Genomic DNA, 16,003 nt, shown 5'->3' with positions numbered 1-16,003 from the left:
AACCCAGCAAAAATTGTCAGTCAACTTTACTAGAACTCTAGAAAATATGCACAAGTTGACAGTCACCATTGGAACACTTGAGGAAGAGAAAGGGGACTGAAACCCAGCAGGAGAACTGTGTGGTACTTCAACCCACTCATCCTTCTCCAGCCTCCACCTTGAGGATGGCAGCCTGTATCCTGCTAGGGGTTACTGGGGTCAGAGGGAACAGAACAGACCTTGATATCAAAGAATTATGGTGGTTTTAAACTGTCTGGGGACTCCCTGAAGGAATAGTACTAAAAGCTTATCTTTATTCCCCAAGTAGGAACACCCCCAGGGTGGAGAAGTAGCTGTGGAGGGCAGGGGTGGGGTAGGGGTCAAAAACATCCAAAGGAAAATGAACTATCCACTGCCTTCTGGGGGTGGAAAAAAAAACCAATTGGAGCAAACAGCTCCAAAAAGAAAAGCTCAAAAAGCCCGGAAGAAAGACAGGAGAATGAGGTGCTTCAGAGAAAAGGGGCTTTGAAAAGCATATACCGGGGAGTCTAGAAGACCACGTACACACCCAGGATTGGACAAATGTTCAGAGAAAGCATGAGATGACCATAAGCTCTGACCTCAAGCTCCATGCAGACAGGGAATAAAGGCTAAGGCCAAGTTGTAAATGACCTGAGAGGGTATTAAAGTCACACCCAAACACACACATGCACAGCCCAGCTGTAAAGATCAAGATTTTCTAGTTTTGTTTGTTTTTGTTTTTTTTTTGGCTGTAGATCGTTTAGAGACTTCAGTGACCACACACAATAGAGAATGTAGTCGCCATAAAAATAGTTCAGAAAAGTCATTAAACAAAACAACAATTTACAAATAAACAGCAACAACAAAGCCTGAGGAGGCGGAGAATCTGACTTCCAGAATTATCACGTTGTAATAATCAAAATGTCCAGTTTTCAACAACAAAAATATGAGAGTTGCAAAGAAATAATAAAATATGGCCCATTCACAGGAAAAAAAAAAAGTTGATAGAAAATTTCCCTGAGGAAGCCCAGACATTGGACTTAATAGACAGAGACTTTAATCAACAGTTTTAAATATGCACAAAGCACTGAAGGAAACCAGAACAACATCTTACCAAGTAGAGAATATCAGTAAAGAAACAGGAATTATAAAAAGGGACCAAGTAGAATTCTGGAGTTCAAAAATAACTAATGAAAAATTCAGTAGAGGTGTCATCAGCAGATTTGAAAAGGCAGAAAGAAAAACCAGCAAACCTGAAGATACTTGGAGATTATCCAGTCTGAGGAGCATAAAGATAAAAAAGGATTAAGAAAAATGAGAAGAGACTAAGAAACCTACAAGATACCATCAAGTGGATCAACATATGCACAGTGGGAATCCCAGAAGGATGGGAGAGAGAGGCAGAAAGAATATTTGAAGATATAATGACCCCAAACTTGATGAAAGATATAAAAATCTACACATCTATAAAGGTCAATAAATTCCAGGTAGTATAAACTCAAAAAAATCCTCACTGAGACACATTATAATCAAACTGTCAAAAGACAAGGGCAAAAAGAGCATCTTAAAAACGAGAGAGAAATGACTCATCATATACAAAGGATCTTCCATATGATTAGTTGCTAATTTCTCATCGGAAACCATGGATACCAGAAGGCAGTAGGATGATATACTTGAAGTACAAAAAGGAAAAAGAACATGTTTCAAACAAGAGTTCTGTGTGTGGCAAAAATATCCTTCGAAAGTGAAAGAGAAACTTGAACTTCCCTGGTGCTACAGTGGATAAGAATACACCTGCCATTGCAGGGGACACAGGTCCAATCCCTGGTTCGGGAAGATTCCACATGCTGTGGGACAAGTAAGCCCACGAGCCACAATTACCGAGCCTGCACTCCAGAGCCTTAGAGACGTAACTACTGAGCCCATGTGCTGCGACTCTGAAGCCCAAGAGCCTAGAACCTGTGCTCTGTAGCAAGAGAAGCCACCGCAGTGAGTTCAGGTACCACAACGAGGCGTAGCCCCCCACTGCCGCAACCAGAGAAAGCCCTCACACTGCAGTGAAGACCCAGCACAATCAAATCAAATAAATAAATAAATAAATCATTTTTTAGAAAGTGAAAGAGAAACTAAGACATTCCCAGATAAAACTTGAGGGAGTTTATAGCTAGTAAACCTACTCTATAAGAAATGCCGAAAGTAATCATTCAGGCCAAAATTAAATGGCACGAGACAGCAACTCAAGCCATACAAAGAAATAAAGGATCCAATAAAGTAACTACAAAGGTAAATATAAAAGCCTGCCTAATTGTTATTTTTGTTTTGTAACTCTGCTTTTTTCCTATGTGATTTAAAAAACAAATGCATAAAATAACAAATCTATGTTAATGGGCTCATAGCATATAAAGATGTAATTTCTGACAGTAACACTATAAAGAGAGAGGGCTGAAACTGTACAGAGTGTTTATATACTACTGAAGCTAAGTTGCTGTTAACCCCCACTAGCTTGTTATTAAATGTAAGGTGTTAATTGTAAACCCCAGTAGAAAAAATCTGTAAACTCCAGAGTAACAGCTAGAGAGAGAGGGAGAAATGAATGAGAAGGGAACCAAAACAGTAGAGCGGGGGAAAAAAATTAAACACAAAATAAGAGCTTGAGATTAGATATAGTAGATATGTACTATTATATATAAAATAGATAACCCAACAAGGACCTACTGTATAGCCCCCAGAATTGTATTCAATATTTTATAATAACTTATAAGGGAAAAGAATCTGAAAAAATATATGTGTATGTCTGTATCTATGTGTAACTGAAGCACTTTTCTGTGAACCTGAAACTAACACAATATTGTAAGTCAACTATACGTCAATAAAAAATAAAGAAATTTTTAAGTCATCATAGAGGAGCTGAGGGGGGGAAGATATGACATATAGAAAAATAGCAAAATGGCAGAAGTAACTCTAAATGGAAATGAATGTAACTCTCTAATTAAAAGGTAGCAGTTGGCATAATAGGCTAAAAGAAATAAAACATAATCCAATGATATGCTATCATATCTATAAGAGACTCACTTTCGATCTAAAGACAGAAATAGGTTGAAAGCAAAAGGATAGAAAAATATATCCAAGCAAAATAGTAACCAAAAAAGAGCTGGGGTGGCTATACTAATATCTGACAAGATGGACTTTAAATCAGAAACTGTTACAACAGACAAAGAAAAACATTATATTTTAATAAAAGACTTAATCCAACTGTTACCAACAGTCCACAAATTTATCTTCAAACTTCACTCTGATCTATGAATCTGGGCAAAGTACATCTAGTCCCTCCACTGGCCTCACCATCGAGCCAGAAATCATATCTTACTTAAGCAGAGCAGCCTTCCCCGAGGTCCTCAAAGAAGCAGGTTACATGTACCATGGACCTCTGGGTTCTCACGAGCACTAGCTAGCCTTGCAACCTGGGGCAATTCCCTCTCCCTGAGACCACAGTCTCCCAGCTGTATGTGAGGGGCTACCGCAACGCCTCAAAGCCTTCCCTAGCACCGCCACCCCCCACCCACCCCATATCACAGAAGCCTCCCCATCCCCAATATCCCTTCCACCCCACTCCACCCCCGCTTCCCCCAGGACTCCTGCTATCACAGTTCTGCTTACGGGGTGCCCTTGCTGCGTTTCAGGGCTGTCTCCGCTTTGGTCTGGAAACTCCTCCAGGACAGGGAGTAGTCAGTTTATCTCTGCATCCTTTGTGCCCAGCCTGGTACAGAGAAGGGGCTGAGTGCCACTTTGCTGGGTGGGTGGGTGAGACTGTGGCTGGAGGAAGTATCTTCTGGCACACTAGGAACCTCTAGACACTCCCCACCCCACCCCACCCCCACCACCACTCCCAAAGCCATCAGCATCATGGATCTGCTCAGACTTCCACAGGGTCCCTAGGAAGGAGCTCATGCTCAACAAATGTCCCTTCACCCAGCAGGGGAAGTCTGAGCTCCTCTCCTGAGCCCTGTGCCCGCTCCTTGCGCCACACCCTGTACCCTGCACAGCAGCCCCCTTGCAAGGTCTCCTCTCCTTGCGTGCTGCCCCCCTCACCAGCATGGCTCCCTATCCTATCTGGACCTGCCCCAGCTCGTGTCTAAATTACTTTGTCTGGGCTTCAATTTCTTCACCTGTGATATTGGCACAAAGATCCTTACCTCACTGCCTTATGACAATAAAATGAAATCAAGTATATAGAGTACCCAGCATATAGTAGGACGGATGTGGATGCTACTTAAAGGATTAGAATCCTTAGCAAATGAGTAAAATTTTTTCCTGAGTGAAGAGATTTGGATTCTTAACACATCTTTATGAAGATGTTTTCGGTGCCTGGTACTCATGGGGGCTCCACACAAAGGCTAGGATGGGACCCTCTACATATGGATCAAGAATCATCATATTCTCTGTGGTCTCCTCAAAGAACTTATCCCAAATAAAGTGAAGGAGAGAAAAGAATGGAAAACCCTCATACACAGGAATGCTATTAATATGATTTTAGTAGTAGTAATTGTGGCAGTTAATCTTTTTTGAGCTGAGTCCATCACTGGGCAAGCATTGCCTAGTGTTATCATCTTTTGTCCTTAAATATCCCTTTGAGGCCTACCTGTCATTATGCCCTAGCCCTCCAAACCAAATGAGGGTGTAGCCACAATCACTCATTCATTCAGCACAGAGCCCCATCTTTGAGAGGGCTGGTACCAGGGCTGAGAGGCAGTGGGGGGCAGGATGAAGGCTGTCCCCCATTTCTGGGCTCACCAGGAGGCCCCAGTAAGGTAAGGGAAGAAGGTGGAGTGTGACCAGGCTCTAATGTGGGCAGGACAGGGAAGGGTCCCAAAGGCAGTGGTCACAGTGAGGCCTTAGAAGTCAGCCAGGAGATGGGAGACGAAGTGCTCAGAATGGGCAAGGGGCAGCAGGAGGAGGGAGGGGGACCTGGGAGGCAGATGAAAGAAGAAGCACTTTGATTGAACCCCTCCGGGCATTTCATTTTCTCAGCAGACAGGCTGGCAAAGGAGGTTTTTATCCTTGTTTTGACAGATAAGGAAACTGAGGCTCAGGAAGGCTGAAGGACGCACTCAAAGTCCACAATAGCAAAGCCCAAGACGAGCTCAAGGCTGTGTGGCTGGCTGGCTCCCCAGAGCTGGGACCTCATTCAGGACCAGAGAAGTAACAGGAATGTGCTTTCTGTGTGAGGGGTGGGCAGAGCCAGGTTCAGGTGAGGTGGGCCAGGGTTTGGGGGCAGGTTGGGAGAGGGTGGCCATCAAGGCAGAGATCTCCTGAGGGAAAACGCCCTTGGGGGCTATGGGTGACCCAAGCCTTTCCTCTGGAGTCTGCAAATGTCCCCATTCGCCCATCTCTGCCTGCAGCTCAGTTCCTGGCACCCAGCCAACACTCGGTGACAGTGACCTTCCCTTTTTTGGTGGTCTTGGCCATCTCTGACAGTCCTTTGAACGGACTCTCAGGCCCAGGGGCTCTAGAGGGGGTCTCCTCCAGCCCCAGGACAGAAGTCTGTCTCTCCCGATCCTACCTTCTCACACACAAATCCACATACTCACACTTAAACACACAGCTGCCGGATGAGGCTGCCTATTGGTCCCAGATGGTCCTGGAGGACATGAGGCCACTGGTCAAGCCCCCAAGGGCACACCCTCACCAGCCCAGGGGCCTGGTGCCAGGCCAAGCTGGCGCAGGGCCCACATTCCTGGCTCTGGAGACCAGGAGCTCATTAGAGCCTCGGGCTAATCACGGGGAAGGGCTGAAGGTCAGGGGCCATTGTGACCCTGGGAAAGAAGAGGGGCTGGAGGACTCAGCTAGGGGCAGCACCTCTGCTTCTTCCCCATATTACCCAGGGGCTGCAGCTCCAGCCATGTCACCCCGACTCACTGCTCCCCAGGCAGGCTCAAGGCCCTTCCAGGTCTGGCTTCAGTAGACTTGCCAACTCCCTCTTCTCTTTCCCCAAGAGTTTTCCTACATTTGGGCCTTTACTCATGCTATTCCACTGCCTGGAACACCCAGGGATTTGGAGATATATATAAATAAGTAATTTCTGACCAGCGGGGTGAGTGCAATGAGAAAGGGAGGTCCCAACAGACATCTCAGAGGGAGAAGTTCTAGACTGAGCCTGAGAGAGTCAGGAAAAGTTTCACACCTGGGTTTTGAAGCATAGATAGGAGTTTTCTAGGGTTATTCCTGGCATAGAAAGATGAAGGCCAGTGGGGTGGGGGGAAGCACTCACCTGCTGAAGAATCACCATTGTCCTTGGTCAAATGCTCCTGCTGCCCGCCTGGCCAGACACGATTCTGCAGGGAAAGAGACCATAGCAAGCCTCTGAACAAGCCAGCCCTGGAAGCACTGGGCCTGCCTGGGGTCACCTGGGCTCTTCCCAAAGCCCAGCCCCTCCTCCCTCTGGGGAACCCTCTCTGGCTTCTCTCCCTCTGGCCACAGCCCAGCCTGTGTGACCTGAGCCTCTGCCACTGTCACCAGCTCCACTGCCCAGAGCAGCTGAGCTGTTCTCTCATGCTGTTATTCAAAGGTTCCCAAAGGGCTCCTAAAATAGCAGCAAGTGCAGCCCCGTTCACCCAGACACATGGGCAAAGAGGCCCAGAGAGGGACCAAGACTTGCCAAAGGTCACACAGCAGGGCAGGGCAAATTCAGGACTAAGACTTGGTCTCTAACCACCCAGCTCAGGGCTGCCCCAGGAGTGCAGGGGACAGGGACAGGCTGGCCCAAGAGGAAGGTCAGGCTGAGCATGACCTGCTCATGACAGCCCCTGCCTTCAGGATGGTGACCCTAATCTCTCTTCCATTTTGCGTTTAAAGCCCAGACTGTGCCTCTAAAGCTTGCTTCCCTGCTTTCTCCCTGCCCTACCCTTGCCCTTAGGCCATCCTCAGCACTCACTTTTGAAATATGCCAGCCCTTTTCATACCTCTTGTCCTTTGCATACTCTGGCCCCTCTGCCTGGAACTCAAATTCCTACCTAGGTTTCATGGCACCTCTTCCAGGAAGCCTTCCCTGACCATCCCCAGGCTGCCAAGAGCTCTGATGTTTCCCTCTGTCTAGCCCTGACTATATGCATTTGCTGTCTGGTCAGGGTCTGTCCCACCCCTGCTTCCAAAGTAGGGGAGTTGATCCAGGGCAGGGTGTGGGGCTCAGCTATTACCTCATACAGCCCAGGGCCAGATCCATGGCCAGCTCAGGAAGAACTTGTGGGGCTGAGCGTGGTGATCAATGTCAACCCCAGCCCATAGGCTCTGGCAGGAGGCCCCTCCGGTCCCCTACCTGCCTCCCAGGATGAGAGGATGAGCATCAATTTTTCATAAGGTCCATTCAGAGGCACTGGGGCATTTGATCCTCTGCCCATGACACTGCCTGATACCTGAGCCCTGACCCCTGCCCTGGGGCTCCAGGATACAGCAGGCACACTGTCTTTCTGGAGACTGCACTCGGCCCGGGTACTTGGCTGGGAAGAGAATTCAACAAGGACTGCCCAGCTGTGGTGCTGGGCCTTCATGGCTTTAAGCGGGTGGAAAGGGGTTGTTGAAAGGGAGTAGAATTTAAGGGCCAAATGTAAGGAAAAAGCTACAGAATAGACTTTTTTTCCCTAAAAATAAAAACTAATCCCTGTTCAAGTTAATTACTTTTTAATTGACAACAGGGAACAGAGAACTGATTGTACATGTCCACGGAGGAGCCAGAATACTGGAGTGGGTTGCCATGCCCTCCTCCAGGGATCTTCCTGACCCAGGGATCAAACCCGCATCTCTTATGTCTCCTGTATTGGCAGGCAAGTTCTTTATAATTAGCACCCCCTGGGAAGCCCTTGGGAGAAGGCAATGGCACCCCACTCCAGTACTGTTGCCTGGTGGGGCTTCATCTCCCATTTCACAGATGGGAAATTTAAGGCACAGACTAAGTGACTTACCCAAGGAGAGAGAGAGAAAGAGATAGTGGCTGAGAGAGGCCTAAGGAGACAAAGAGTCAGGGGCAGCGGACTCTATGCCACTCCTTTCCCCCACCCTCTGCATGTCATTCCCAGCCTCCCTTCCCGTCCCAGCTCTTGTCAGAGAGATGGCAGGGGGCCCAGACCGGGAGCAAGTAGGGGCAGTAGCTCCAGGGTGGCCCGAGCCCCTGACTCCCCCGAAATTTAGCAAACCTTTCTCCCAGTGCCCAGGAGAGTGAGCAGCCTGTCCTTACCTGGCTCCCAGCTGCCCGGCACCGCGCTGCAGCTGTCACCTGCAAGGAGGGCTCAGGAAGCTGGGTTGGGGGACCTGGGCCAGCCTGCAGAATGCACCCCCTCCTCTTCAGCCTCACTCTGGGCCTTGCTCTGGGGTTGCTCTGGGTTTTTCACAGCATGACTCTCTCTCTCAGTCTCTCCCGCCCAGGGCAGCTCTCTGGCCAGCACGGCTGCCCTCTCCTTCCCACTCCGGAGCCTTCCCCCGGGAGGCGGAGTCGGAGGGCCCTCAAAGGTCTGGGTGTCGTGACATCAGCCTGGGAGGCGGGCTGTGCCGCCCAGGGCCCTGGCAGGGAGGACCCGCCACCCCGCGGGGAGGCAGGGGCACCGAGGCCTTTCTCGGCTGTGTGGCTGACCTGCGTGGAGCCAGGCCCGGGGCCCCTCTCGCCAACCTCAACTGCCTCCTATCTTTTGCAGTAATACCCACCACCTGCTCTCAGCACCTAGGCTCTCAGGAAACCTCGTTCTGATCCTGACTCTGTCACTGATTTGCTGGGTCTGGGCCCTTGCCTGCTCTCTGCTACACCTGGTTCCTTCTCTGCAAAATGGCCGTGAGAGCAAAGGACCAGCAAGCAGGGAGGGAGGTAGGGAGCCCTGCCTCCTGGCCCTTCCTCCCCGCCCCACACACACAGCCATTGCCTCAGGCCACTTCCCGAGGGCTCCCCTCAGAAGTGTCCCCTGAAGCTCATCACTTCACCACCAACCCACAGCTTGTTCTGCGGGGGTAAGGGACGGGGGTGCCTGTGGTCACTCAACATCCAGGAAACTTTGTCAAACCTGCTGACTGTGTGACTCAGGCAAATTGAAGTGGAAAATGTGATTTTACAGTAGGGGAGGAGAGTAAAAAAGGAAGAATAAATAGTGTTCGCTATTAGCGTCAGGGAAGACAGTGACGCCCAGGACTCCCCGCTGAGACCTGGCCCTTGCACTTAAGGGCCCTTAGCCTGCAGCGACCCTGGCAGCCACCCCAGACAAGCAGGCCTCTCCAGGGAGCTTTGGCCGGGGTGGAGGGAGGCGCTCTTTTGAATTCTCTGTAACTGGGATGTGCCTGAGGGAAGGGGCCACCTAGCTGCCACCCACAGGATGGTGTAGGGCACCTGGTGTGGAGGGGGGAACCAATGGCCCAATGGCGCCCCCTGGAGAGCAGGGATAAGCATCCAGCCTGTGCCTGGAGCACCTGGGTGACAGCACTGGAACTCAGCCTCTGCGGGGGCGGGGGTCCCCTCAACCTGACGATCTTGACCCCTGAAGACCCCTGGCTGCAGGAGTGTGTATGACCAGGAGCCCATGATACGAGTTGCTCCCGGACCCCGTCCCTGCTGCTGGACTCCCACCCGTCGTCTGGGGAGGTTCCTCTTGGCACCTAGCACCCCCCATACCTAGCACCCCCTAATCATCTCTTGCCAAGCATCCAAGAGTGGGCGGGCAATGGTGTCAGCCTCACACCGATGGGAAAATTGAGCCCTGGAGAGGAGACGGTGTTCCAGGCAGAGTGCAGGGATGGAGGGAAGCAGTAAGGAAGGGGATGAGGGGTCGGGCATGTGTTTCTCTCCAGCTGCTGTGTAGCTACACCTACTCAGCACCCACCTGGGGCCAGGCACTAAGCTAAGGTGGGCACCTCATTCATCATGTCCTTCTCTCCGTCTTAGGGGGAAATGTTGGTCTTAATTCAGTTATTTCTCTCTTGTTCCCCTCCCTCAACCCAGTCACAAAGTTCTGTCCATTCTATCTCCATAATGTACCCGGTTTCTCCTTCCAGCCCTGGCTTTCTGGCTTGAGCTGCTGGCATCTTCCCCCCAACAGCCTCCACTCTGGTCCACACCCCATCTGTGCCCCCACAAGCCCATCTCCTTTTTGGCCTCCTTCACGCAACTGCCCCCAGCAGGCTCTCACACCACCTCACCACTCATTCTGTGTCCCTCCCCAGTCTGGAGACTGCCCCACAGAAGGCACTGTGGCTGTCTCCCTGCACCCCCAGTGCCTGGGACAGACGTGAAGGTGAAGGGACAACTGAGTGATCCCTATGACAGCAACCCTGTTCCCGTGGGGAGCGAGGGAGAGCAGGGCCCAGCCTCAGCTGCGACTACCTCATGCGACTCTCAGACCAGAGGACAGTCCCCCAGGCCCAGGAAACGTCCCCTTCACTGTCATTCCAGGGACAAAGACACAGGCAAGCCTCTCTGGAATCGTGGTAACATTTATTCTGAGAACAGAACAGGTCTCCACTCACCTGACCCCTGAGCTCGGCCCTGAGGGGTGAGTCAGGGTGGCACAGAGCAGGAGCCCCACCCATCTTCAAATGGGGACTTGAGGCCCGTGGGAGCTGCAGGGCGCACCAAACAAGCAGAGCAGCTGCTCTCCCCACCCAACCTCCAGCCCCAGCCTAAAAGACCTCCATCTTCACATACCCAGGCCCCAGGACCTTCTGGGACCCAGATCATCACACAGCCAGGAGCCAGCCTGGCCCACCCAGAGGGGTGGGAAGCAAGGGCAGGACTGCTGAGCCAGTTTTGTTTGAGAAGGGGGCAGGGGACAGTGCCCAGCCCCCAGGCAGAAGCCCATGCAGATCACCCAGTTGGCCGTGGGTTCCCCCATAGCCCAGGTGCACGTGGCTGAACAAAGACCCACGTGTGGGCCCGAGGTTCCAGGCTGGTTTATCTGGCCCTCGGCTCTCCACCCAACTCTCGAGTCTTCCTTTCCAATAGACATTGAGAAATGGTGATTACATGACCGTGTATAGTGCATACGCATACAGAGATATACAGAGAAAGGGTACTGTTTTGCCCTTATTCAGCACTTGTTAGGAAGAGTGCTGACAGATGAGAATTATTGGCCCCACTTTGCAGAAGGGGAAATCGAGGCACAGGAGGTTTAAGCAACTTGCTCCTGGTCATACACAAAGTCCTCACCCTAGGCTCAGGTTCAGGAAAAGAAATCCTCTTGTTCTCCTTGTCCTTCAGTTCCTGGCCCCTCCCATGTCCCAGGACCAGGACACAGGGGCAGAGTGGGCTGGAGTAAGGAGGCAAAGTCAAGGATCCAGCAGATCCAGCCAGGACACTGCACCGAAGAGCCAGATCTGGAGCCAAAAAGTCAGGTTTCCCTGAAGGAATTCCCAGCAAGGCCACAGGAATTCCCCATCTTGAATCAACTGGACTTTTTCATTTACATCACCTGGTCTGGAGCCCAAGAAGGACACAGAAGAGACCCAAAACTGGCCACAGCCCTAACACTCTAAGAACACAGCTGACGCCAGTTGGCAAAGCATCCCAGGACAAACCCGTCTTCTTCATCCACCTCCAGACCTCCTCTGAGACGGTATGACCTCGCTCACGTCCCTCCCCAAGCAGATCAAAATAAAATCAGAGGATCACAGGAAGTGGAGTTTAAGAAGAAAAAAGGGTTCAGGCTTTCAGTTTTCCTTTAAAAACCCCTGGTTAAAATTGAGAGTTAAAACAGAAAAATATAAAACATTGAGGACTAAAAGGAGCATTTTGGTCCGGGCAGCAAGAGGGTTATGGCTCCTCAGCCGCGTTTTTGGGGGCAATGTTGGTGGAGGTGCCTCTGGTCAGGTAGTGGATTTACCATCTCCTGCCAAGCGTGATGGGTGACCTGCAGGCTAGAGACCACCACCCCAGAGCCTCTGCTCCGAGGAAAAGCCCAGGTCTTGCAGCAGAGTGTGCCCTGGGAGCGAGTGCCTCCCATGGAGTCCCCACACCCCCCTCCACCTGCTGGCCCACTACACCAGACACACTCCTTCCCACATCAGGGCAGTGGGGGCAGGATGCCCTTCCTCGACACCACTGCCACCGCCTCTCCAGGGACCCCAAGCCAGAGGCTGGGAATGAAACGGAACCTAGGAGCAGGCGACCGCAGCCCCTCTGGGCATCTGCCTCTGAGAGGACCTGAGAGCAGAGGAGAGGCCCAGGACGGCGGCCTGGCTCCATCGGGGGTCTCACAGACATGTTTACTCATTTGGCAAATCTCCTCTGAATAAAAACGACAGGCAGGTGAGTGGGTAGGACTGCAGAACGGACAGATGTCACCTGCACACGTCTCTAATTCCAGCCTCAGCAGGAACCCAAGAGCCAAGCAGCCTTTCACAGTGGCTCGAAAACCAGATGAAGATGACAGAGACAGCAAGTCTGGGACACAGGGCAGGCCCTGGGGACACGTGGGACAAGGGTGGGCCTTGGGGATGTGGCAGTTCGTGTGTAAACAAGTGACATCTTGGCACTCTGTTGGCGGACAGCAGGGCCTTGGGAAAAGGTTTTCAGTGGACAGAGCCCCTTAGCCATGGTGGCAGTTGGGGTGGGGGTGCTATTTTAAATCTCAGGCAAGAAGACTCCTCCATGAGAAGGGAATGCTTGGGGGTCCTTGGGACACTGAGGCCCAGAGCGGGGCAGAGACCTCCCAAGGTCACACAGCAGGTCAGTGCAAAGGTGGGAAAAGGACCCCGTGTCCTGCTCCCAGGCTAGTCCCTGGCCAGGGTGGGGACATGCAGAGGTGATGAGAGCTGCAGGTGCAAGTAGGTGGGTGGGCATCAGACGGCCGTGAGGGAGGTACTGCTGAGCACGCGCACAGCGACAGTGCCCGGCAGGTCACTGGGCTGCCGGCTGTTGCGGTCCCGGAGGTGGAGGGTGTGCAGGGCCTGGAGGTCGTCCGCGTTGGCTTTCAGGTCCACCTGGCCCAGGAACTCATCTTTCAGGACTCGGTGGTTCCAGATCTGGAAAGAGACAGAGGATGGTGCAGGGTCATCGCTGAGGAGAGGAGCATGGGTCTGTGGGGCTGCGGCAACAGTGGCAGAGCCTTGAGTCTCCTTCCTGGGGCGCAAGATGGGCCAAGGAAAAGGAGCCCTGCACCGCCTCTGCCTCACCAGGGACCTTGGGCAAGGCTGTGCCCCTTCCAGAGCCTCTGGCTTCCTCCCATCCGTCAAAGCTCCCTTCCATGTCTAAAGTCTGTCACTATTAGCTCTGCTGTTGACCTTGGGTGACCTTGGACAAATGATACACCCCCTGCTCTGGTTTCCCCATCTTTATTATGAGGGTTGGATCAGTGGCTCCTACGGGTCCTTTCAACCCCAACATCTATGGGTCTGCGATCACATCCAGTGGGACCCAGTGCAGTAGCTTCCCCAGGGTCCCCAGGCATTTGTGTACAGATGGTTTCTCACCCAGAGAGATGCTGGCCTGGGTCTTGGGGACAGGGCTTCCTGTCAGTGAGCTCAGAATCATGGCCACCTTGGCCTGAGAGGGTAAGGAAGCACACATCCAGAACCCTGGCTTTCTTTTTTATTTTTTAACTTTATCATTTACTTATTTTTGGTTGTGCTGGCTCTTCACTGATGCACAAGCCCTTCTCTAGCTGCAGCGAGCAGGGACTACTCTCTAGTTATGCTGTGCAGGCTTCTCTTATTGTGGAACATAGGCTCTAGGGTGCTCGGGTTTCAGCAAGTCTCAGCCCCCAGGCTCTAGAGCACAGGCTCAGCAGCTGTGGCACACGGGCTTAGTTGCTCCACGGCATGTGGGATCTTCCTGGACCAGGGATTGACCCTGTCTCCTCCACTGGCAAGGGATTCTTTACCACTGGACCACCAGGAAGCCCCAGGACCCTGGCTTTCTGATCCTCTGCTCTCAGGCAACAGCCACCCCTTCCACCTGCCACCTGGGGAATTTAAGGAACAACTCCCAAGGCTTTGGGGCAAGGTGGGCAGAGATGACCACTGTCTGTGGCTGGGAGACTGACCCTGCTGTGTCCCACAATCACTCCAGCTTATCCACCCCATTCACCCAGCCCACGGAGGGGACTCTGGGGCTCTAGGAGGGACACACGGGAGACTTCTCAAGGCCACACCAGGTCAGGCACAGAGCGGGAACAAGAACCCAGCGTTCCTGGGTCCCTGTGGTCCCTGCCACACTGAGCTCAGTCATTCTGAGCGGGGAAACATGAGGCCAGGAGCCCAGGAGGGATGCCAGACAGGACAGCTCACCTGCACGGTGATGGGCTGGCTCGGCTTCTTGCGGTAGAAGACACCTTTCACATCATACTCGGGTGTCGAAGTGCCCTTCTGCACGGCTGAGCGGACTTTGTCCCCCTCACACTTGATGATCACGTAAGAGTTAGCCCCTGTAAGAGGGAGTGGGCAATGGGGTGAGGGTAGGGAATGGGGCAGGGCCCGGATGAGACAGAACTCTGGATTCAGAAGCCTGGGCTCATGTTTTCAGGAGAAGGGAGACCAGAGCCTGGCCAACTCCCTAACTTCCAGAGATAAGAAGGGGTACACTGTTAATCTCTGGCCTCCTTTACCAAGGCTGTTCCCCTTCCCAGAGCACCAGGTTTCATACCTTAACACCTCCACGACCTGTAGAAAGGCCACTTCCTCTAGGAAGCCTTCCCTGAACCCTCCCTCCCAGCTGCCTGATCCTGCACCTGACTGCCCCGCACACTGGAGACTGCCCGTGGGCAGGTGGCAGAGCCTGCTCCACTCAGTGTGCCCAGCTTCATCCCAAGGATGGGCCCAAAGTGGATTTCAGGAGAGCTATCGAGGCTGTCTGTGGCTGGGGGACGGGGGCTGGGGGCTTTCTGCAGGCAAGCTCACCTGTCGGGGAGTCTTTGAGACCTGCAGCCCCCAAGACGTGTACCTGGGTCACCTGCTGGGGATAGCCGCACAGGGAGCTCCAGCAGGTGCGGGGAGGCTCATCCAGGCGCAGCTCCCTGGTGCGGGGCAGAGGAGAAGAGGTGGGAGGTGATGGAGAGGGGCCAGGAAGGCGGAAAGTCAGGGGATTCGAGGGCAAGGCAGGGGCAGGAGCAGTGCTGCGTCCACGCAATGCTGGACTCGGGCAAACAAACCCCTGTCAGCTTCCTGCGGCTGCATCCTGACCCCAGGGTGCCCCCTCCTCCCCCAGGGAAAAGCAGTGTGCTATGCCTTACGGAGTGTCCAGCACTCTGCTGGGAGGAGCAGGTATTGTTTCTAATCCTCACAAAGCCCTGAGAGCTAGGTAACTATTAGGCCCATTTTACACACTAGGAAGCATCAGACTCACTGGGCTTCCCTGGTGAATCAGATGGTAAAGAATCTGGCTGCAAATACAGGAGATTGGGATTCGATCCCTAGACTGGGAAGATCTCCTGGAGAAAGGAATGGCTACACACTCCAGTATTCTTGCCTGGAAAAATCCCATGGACAGAGAAGCCTGGCAGGCTACAGTCCATAGCGTCTCAAAGAGTCGGACACAACTGAGTGACTAACACTTACTTAGGCTCACTGGGGAAAAGGGCTTGCCCACACAGCACAGACCGGCCGGACCGAGGTCCACTGATTCCACAAGCTGCCTCCCCAGTCTGGGATGTGGGACTCTGGGCTGCCTACCAGGTGGGAGGGCAGGGCGGGGACGCACAGGGATGCACCGAGGCAGGCTTGGGGGTGGCTTCAGGGTCTACCTAGTAGGACTCTACCACTAGCCGCATGACCTCAGAAAACTACCCCCAACCTCAATCCGCAATTCTGATCTGTAAAATGGAAGCATCAGACCTCCCACCCAGCGTTCAGGAAGAGCAAACAGCATGAGTGAAAGCTTTTTTGTAAACTGTGAAGAGCTGTGCACACGTGAGCAGTTGTTCCTTCACGTGGATGAGAGAGGCTGGGACAGGGAGGAGAGAAGGGCAAAAGAGATGGGTGCTGATGTCAGCCCAGGGAGGCTGGAGGCCCAGGCTCCATGCCTTGGGACGACACTGAACATGTC

The 16,003-nt window shown here is 52.5% G+C and overlaps 2 protein-coding genes across 11 annotated transcripts in view; both read right to left on the bottom strand.

The window, feature by feature from the left end:
• Positions 1-8,510, bottom strand: part of MYO7A (myosin VIIA) — a 105,515-nt gene extending 97,005 nt beyond the window's left edge. For all 7 annotated transcript variants that reach the window (XR_015142197.1, XM_086340901.1, XM_086340903.1 and 4 more), the window contains exons 1-2: positions 8,228-8,510; positions 6,269-6,332 (exon numbers count right to left, since the gene is read on the bottom strand). Coding sequence is in view for 6 of the 7 variants with exons in the window: in XM_086340901.1 (XP_086197027.1) it covers positions 6,269-6,286 (18 nt within the window). In the remaining variant the exon portion in view is untranslated. The remainder of the gene's footprint in view (positions 1-6,268; positions 6,333-8,227) is intronic.
• A 1,935-nt stretch (positions 8,511-10,445) lies between these two features.
• CAPN5 (calpain 5) overlaps positions 10,446-16,003 on the bottom strand; it is a 57,265-nt gene continuing 51,707 nt past the window's right edge. For all 4 annotated transcript variants that reach the window (XM_086340909.1, XM_086340908.1, XM_086340911.1 and 1 more), the window contains 3 exons: positions 14,860-14,975; positions 14,251-14,387; positions 10,446-12,987 (listed from right to left, as the gene is read on the bottom strand). In XM_086340909.1, coding sequence (XP_086197035.1) covers positions 12,805-12,987; positions 14,251-14,387; positions 14,860-14,975 — 436 coding nt within the window. In that variant the 3' untranslated portion in view covers positions 10,446-12,804. The remainder of the gene's footprint in view (positions 12,988-14,250; positions 14,388-14,859; positions 14,976-16,003) is intronic.

The sequence above is a fragment of the Bos grunniens genome, chromosome 15 (assembly GCF_055505025.1).
Source record: "Bos grunniens cultivar Pamir isolate PY7600 chromosome 15, Bosgru_T2T1.0, whole genome shotgun sequence".
NCBI classification, from domain to species: domain Eukaryota; kingdom Metazoa; phylum Chordata; class Mammalia; order Artiodactyla; family Bovidae; genus Bos; species Bos grunniens.
This window is presented reverse-complemented; position numbering and strand designations above follow the sequence as displayed.